The sequence below is a fragment of the Guillardia theta genome (assembly GCF_000315625.1).
Source record: "Guillardia theta CCMP2712 unplaced genomic scaffold GUITHscaffold_152, whole genome shotgun sequence".
Classification (NCBI taxonomy): domain Eukaryota; class Cryptophyceae; order Pyrenomonadales; family Geminigeraceae; genus Guillardia; species Guillardia theta.
This window is the reverse complement of record NW_005434522.1, coordinates 138,579-143,955: the sequence shown is the minus strand read 5'-3', so window position 1 is coordinate 143,955 and position 5,377 is coordinate 138,579. Positions and strand designations below refer to the sequence as shown.

General features: G+C 53.5%; 3 protein-coding genes across 3 annotated transcripts; 2 read left to right on the top strand and 1 right to left on the bottom strand.

The window, feature by feature from the left end:
- Positions 1 to 345: 345 nt before the first annotated feature.
- Positions 346 to 1,094, bottom strand: GUITHDRAFT_119638 (hypothetical protein; the record flags this gene model as incomplete). Its single annotated transcript, XM_005821144.1, has 5 exons — positions 346 to 522; positions 572 to 637; positions 699 to 761; positions 814 to 957; positions 999 to 1,094. The coding sequence occupies 5 exons, from the start codon at positions 1,092 to 1,094 to the stop codon at positions 346 to 348; spliced, it is 546 nt and encodes a 181-aa protein (XP_005821201.1).
- Positions 1,095 to 1,961: 867 nt separating this feature from the next.
- Positions 1,962 to 3,144, top strand: GUITHDRAFT_147400 (hypothetical protein; the record flags this gene model as incomplete). The annotated part of the gene is made up of 7 exons (XM_005821143.1): positions 1,962 to 2,072; positions 2,120 to 2,278; positions 2,355 to 2,402; positions 2,458 to 2,562; positions 2,607 to 2,669; positions 2,717 to 2,796; positions 3,078 to 3,144. 7 exons carry the CDS (start codon positions 1,962 to 1,964, stop codon positions 3,142 to 3,144), a joined length of 633 nt encoding a protein of 210 aa, XP_005821200.1.
- A 1,606-nt stretch (positions 3,145 to 4,750) lies between these two features.
- On the top strand, positions 4,751 to 5,167 carry GUITHDRAFT_80762 (hypothetical protein; the record flags this gene model as incomplete). The annotated part of the gene is made up of 2 exons (XM_005821142.1): positions 4,751 to 4,804; positions 5,051 to 5,167. Coding segments are annotated over 2 exons (171 nt in total), but the record flags the coding sequence as incomplete, so codon positions are not given.
- Positions 5,168 to 5,377: the final 210 nt, after the last annotated feature.

Here is a 5,377-nt window from a genome sequence, read left to right as displayed (position 1 = left end):
GTCATTATCATCATCCTCCCCGTCATCGCCATCGCCATCATATCGTCATTATCATCATCCTCCCCGTCATCGCCATCGCCATCATATCGTCATTATCATCATCCTCCCCGTCATCGCCATCGCCATCATATCGTCATTATCATCATCCTCCCCGTCATCGCCATCGCCATCATATCGTCATTATCATCATCCTCCCCGTCATCGCCATCGCCATCATATCGTCATTATCATCATCCTCCCCGTCATCGCCATCGCCATCATATCGTCATTATCATCATCCTCCCCGTCATCGCCATCGCCATCATATCGTCATTATCAGCATCCTCCCCGTCATCGCCATCGCCATCATATCGTCATTATCATCATCCTCCCCGTCATCGCCATCGCCATCATATCGTCATTATCAGCATCCTCCCCCTCCATGATCATGGTCCTAGTCATCGTCACCATCATCATCACTCTGTGCACCTTAGCTCGAAATTGCTCGGTCTCCAACGGTTTGAGCTTGTCCTCGAGCTCTTTCTGCAAGCACGGAGGGTCAGAGGAAGCATCCTCCCTTGCATCTGCTCACTTGTCGCTCCATAATCTTCCACCTCTCCTCGTTCAACGCTCTCAATCTATCCTTCGCTGCCTTTGCCTGCAGAAATCTTTGTGAGGGAGCGACAAAAGGAAGAGCGAGGGGACGAGGGGGGTCGCACTTGAGCTTCACGCTTCTTGCGCTGTTCGCTGTCGTCATAACCCGATTCGAGGAGGAGCATGCTCTTAGGAGGACACGTCAGGCCAAGGCAGTTCCCCTCGGAGAAATCTCTTCACCTCGCTCTTTCGTCCCTCCACCACATCCTCCTCTCCATCCAAGGAGGAAGCAGGAGGTGGAACAGGAGGGAGAGCAGGAGCAGGAGAGGTCCTAACATCTTCGTCTCTGTCTGCTGTCATGCGCTCGTTCACGATCTCGATCATCTGAAACGAGTCAAGAGGCATGATACCGCACCATCGCGTACCTTCTTTCTTGTCTCAAGCTCAAGCATGAGCTCGGCTCGTCGTCGTCGCAGCTGGAGCATCCTCTGCTCCATCTCCTCCATCGCTTCCTTGCTCATCCCACACTCTCAGCCCATCTCTCTCCCCTCCCCCTCCCCCTCCCCCCCGCCCTCCTCATGTTCCCTTCGCTGTTGATAGTCTGTTCCGTTCCATGGCAGTAGGCAGTTTGTGAGGGAAGTGGGCGGAGAGGGGATGAGGGTCCGGAGAGGGAGAATGAGGGGGATGAGTTTCTGATTTGTATTTGCTGCTATGCCCAGATGGAGGAGGCAAAGGTAGAGGGCAGGGAAGGGCAGGACGAGGAAGAGGAAGAGGAAGAGGAAGAGGAAGGGGGAAGGGAAGAGGAAGAGGAAGAGGAAGAGGGAGAAGAAGATAAAGAGGATAAGTTTGGAGAAGGGAAAAGGAGAGAAGAGATGAGAAGTTGTAAACGGAGATGAGACAACAAAAGGCCCAGGAAGAGAAGAGGCAGGGAAGATAATGAGACAGGTGACTCCCAAGGCAGAAGAAGTGCGTGTAAGACGGGATGTGGCCAATCTTCAACAGAAGAGAGACAATCCGGGGTGAGGAGAGCTGAAGGCTGAGACAGAGAGAAGGGGACGATGAAATCAAAGGTGGTATTGAGGGGAATCAGAGCATAGCAGAAAGGATGAGAGGATGGCAGACGCAAACGATACGAGATGAATTGAATGAGATCTACTCTAGAATGCGTGGATTCCGCTTGGTTCCCTTGATTTGACTAGAGCTTGTGCTACATCAGAATTGGACACACAGATTCTCTCTCGTTTGCTGTCTGCTCATGTTTTGAAATGGCAGGATTGTTACCCAGTTGTCCAAGAAATGTACACAGGCGGGCACAACTTGCACCCGTCTGAGATGATGTCGGTGGATCGAAACTTCTTGAGTAAAGGTTGGCCCAAGAGGAGAGAGCAATGGCTGACAGTTGTTCAGAGATCACTGGTGAAGTCTTCGACAAGGATTGCTCCCGGGCGTGCGAAGTTTGCGGTCAGACAGGGCACACGAAAGATACATGCATGCACCTGGTTGTGCCTTCCTTATCCGCTGAGACGCCCCAATGACCGATGAATAGATTGCAAGCAAGTATGAAGGCTTGAAGGACGTCGACGGTGGGCATAGCGGATCAGTGAGGATGAGAGCGAGGGGGAAGTGGAGCGCTGACTGTGCGAGGAAGACGAATATGCCTGCGGCAACTTCAAGTGGAAGGAATGCTCAAACATCTCTGATCCAGGTGACTTGCTTCCCTCCCCTCTCCTCCTCTTCCTCTGCTTCCCTCCCAACTTTCTTGTTGAGTCGACTTTCTTCAGGCGTTCGCGGTTGCCACCGGTCTGGTTCACTCAGCGGAACCCAAGAAAGTAGAAGCTATTTTGTCTTCCAGCCCTGCCCGTGCTCTGAAGCACATCCATGCAGAATGACCAGGACGCGAAGTTCGCTCAAACTCTCAAGGGCCTGACGTCACAGCATCTCCTCGAAGCTTCCTTCCGCCCCCCAAAACCAGTCATCCCCGCCAAACACGTAACTCCTGCCCCTCCTCCTGTGCCTGCTCACTTTTACGAAAGACGACGAAGGAGAGCGAAGGAGGAACGAGCCAGCAGCTGGTAGAAATTCTCTCACGGAAGTCGGTGAGGGTGCCGGTGAAGCGTCGGCTTGGAGCTTATTCTACTGTCAGGCCCGTGAGATGGAAGCTTTCCAAGCGGTGCACGCAGCCAACATGGCAGAGAACAAATTGAGAGAAGCCCTGCAACGAAAGTGAGAAGAGGAGAAATAGAAGAAGAAGCAGGGGTGGGGGGAACGAGGAGGTATGGAGGACGAGGACGAGGACGAGGAGGCATTGACGAGGACGAGGAGGAGGCATGGTGGTGGTGGTGGTGGCATGGAGGACGAGGCAGGAGCAGGAGCAGGAGCAGGAAGAGGCATGGAGGACGAGGAGGAGACATGGAGGAGGAGGAGGAGGAGGCATGGAGGAGGAGGAGGCATGGAGGAGGAGGAGGAGGAGGCATGGAGGGTTGGAGCCTCTGAGACAGCGGCAGGTCGGATGCGGAGAGGAAGGTGGAAAAGGTGCTGGAGGAGATCAAAAGCCTGGAAAAACACTCCTGAGAGCAGCCCTTACTAGCCCTTTATACAGATAGTACCAAAATTACTACTGATAGTACTAATTTTGACTCAAAGACTTTGACTTTAGTACCATGCCGTGTGCAAGTATACTTTTTGATAGCGAAATAAAATATTTAAAAATGGTTTGTACCAGTTTGTCAGTACCGCTTGGAATGGTTTCTCAATCAGACTCGGACCGGAGAATGAGGACATGTACAAGGAGTCGAGAGGAGAGACGAGAACAGAGAGGGGAGAACAGAGACGAGAGGAGAGAGGAGACGGGAGACGAGAGACGAGAGGAGAGAGGAGAGGAGCGAACAGAGACGAGAGGAGAGACGAGAGGAGCGAACAGAGACGAGAGGAGAGACGAGAGGAGCGAACAGAGACGAGAGGAGAGACGAGAGGAGCGAACAGAGACGAGAGGAGCGACGAGAGGAGCGAACAGAGACGAGAGGAGAGACGAGAGGAGCGAACAGAGACGAGAGGAGAGACGAGAGGAGCGAACAGAGACGAGAGGAGAGAGGAGACAGGAGAGGGGACAGGAGAGGGGATGAGATGATTGAGACGGTGAAGCAAAAGAACAGGTTCTGGTGAACATGCTCCAAAAGCAAGATCGAGAGGATTGTCGAACAACCTGAAGGAGGTGATGAGAAGGTAGGGCAGGTGGGTGAGGTTGATGTTCATGTCAGGATGAAGAGGAGGCTTCGGAGATGCTCACCCCTCGACGTGCTGTAAGTCCCTCCCTCTCCGTAGGCTCACGTTCACCGGCTGCTCAGCTTGTCCGCCCCGATGGTTCTGATCGTCTCTGCCTTGTTCTGGTGGACATGGTGAGGATGAGCAGGAGTATGAGGACATGGGGCAGGGGCAGGAGGAGGAGGAGGGGCAGGGGCAGGGGGAGGAGGAGGAAGTGCGCGTGAAAGGCTGCAGGTACAATCATGTCATTATGATGGAACGAGACTTGTTCTCCCGGTCACGCGTTGCACTGGCAGTTGTGAGTGAACGAGAACTGTCTCTCCCGCTGACCTCTGCTCTCTCCCGCTGACCTCTGCTCTGCTCTCTCCAGCTCGACATCCTCTGCTTTCACTTACTCTTCATCTCCTCTCAGTGGGCTTATCTTCGGGTGTTACCTGCGGGTGAGGGGGGGGGGATGCTGACTTGACTGGCAGACTGTCCTCACTTCTCCTGGGTCACTCCTCCCTCTCGCCCTCCGCCCCCACCTTACCTGCTTCTCCTTGCAGATACTCGCAAGACATCAGCGAGAGCGTCGAGGTCGACCCGCTAGCAGGGCTGGAGTGTGGGAGGCCCGAGCGTGAGGAGGGGAGCGAAGCGCAGCCCAACTCTGAGAGGTCAAGGTTCTGTCAGGTGCTGCCATGAAAGCTATAAGAGGCTGCGAGATGAAAGAAGGAGGGATACCTGCTTCTCTTGCGCATGATTGTGACTGCTTCCACGACGATGAAGACGATAATGATTGCGATGATGATGATGATGATGATGATGATTAAGATGATGACGATGATGATTATGTTACAGATTTGTCAAAGAGACAAGCCGGAGAGGTTCGTGAGTTTCTCGGCTCTGATTGTCTGCCTCACTTCCATCACTCAGAGCTCATCACTGTCGCATCTGCAACAAGTGCGTGATGAGGATGGACCATCACTGCCCGGTTCTCTACCTCCTCTACCCACCTCCTCTATCTCGTCCTCCATCTCCTCCTCGACCTCCCCTATCCCCCTCCGCTACCTCCTCCTCGACCTCCCCTATCCCCCTCCGCTACCTCCTCCTCGACCTCCTCCTCCCCTCTTCTCTATCTCCTCTACCTCCGCTACCTCCTCTATCTCCTCTATCTCTTCTACTCCTCTCCTCTGGCTCGCTCATAGCTGTTCTCTTTGCTCTGCTCATCCTCCTTCAGTGGGTTGCCAACTGTGTTGGGCGCGACAACCACAAGTTCTTCTTCCTCTTCGTCGTCTACACGCCTCTCACTGGTCTGCCTCCTCCTGCCTCCCCCTTTTTCTCCTCCTCCTCCTGACGTTTGCATGTAAGCGATCTATCACACCATCACTACCAGCGTGTGGGCCAGTCAATGGCTGCACAGTCACCTGGATGTACGTTGCCTTCTCCCTCGCTCGTTCTATTGCACCTCCTCAAATTTCCATCATCATCATCATCATCATCATCATCATCATCATCATCATCATCATCATCATCTTCTTCTTCTTCTTCTTCTTCTCTACTCACT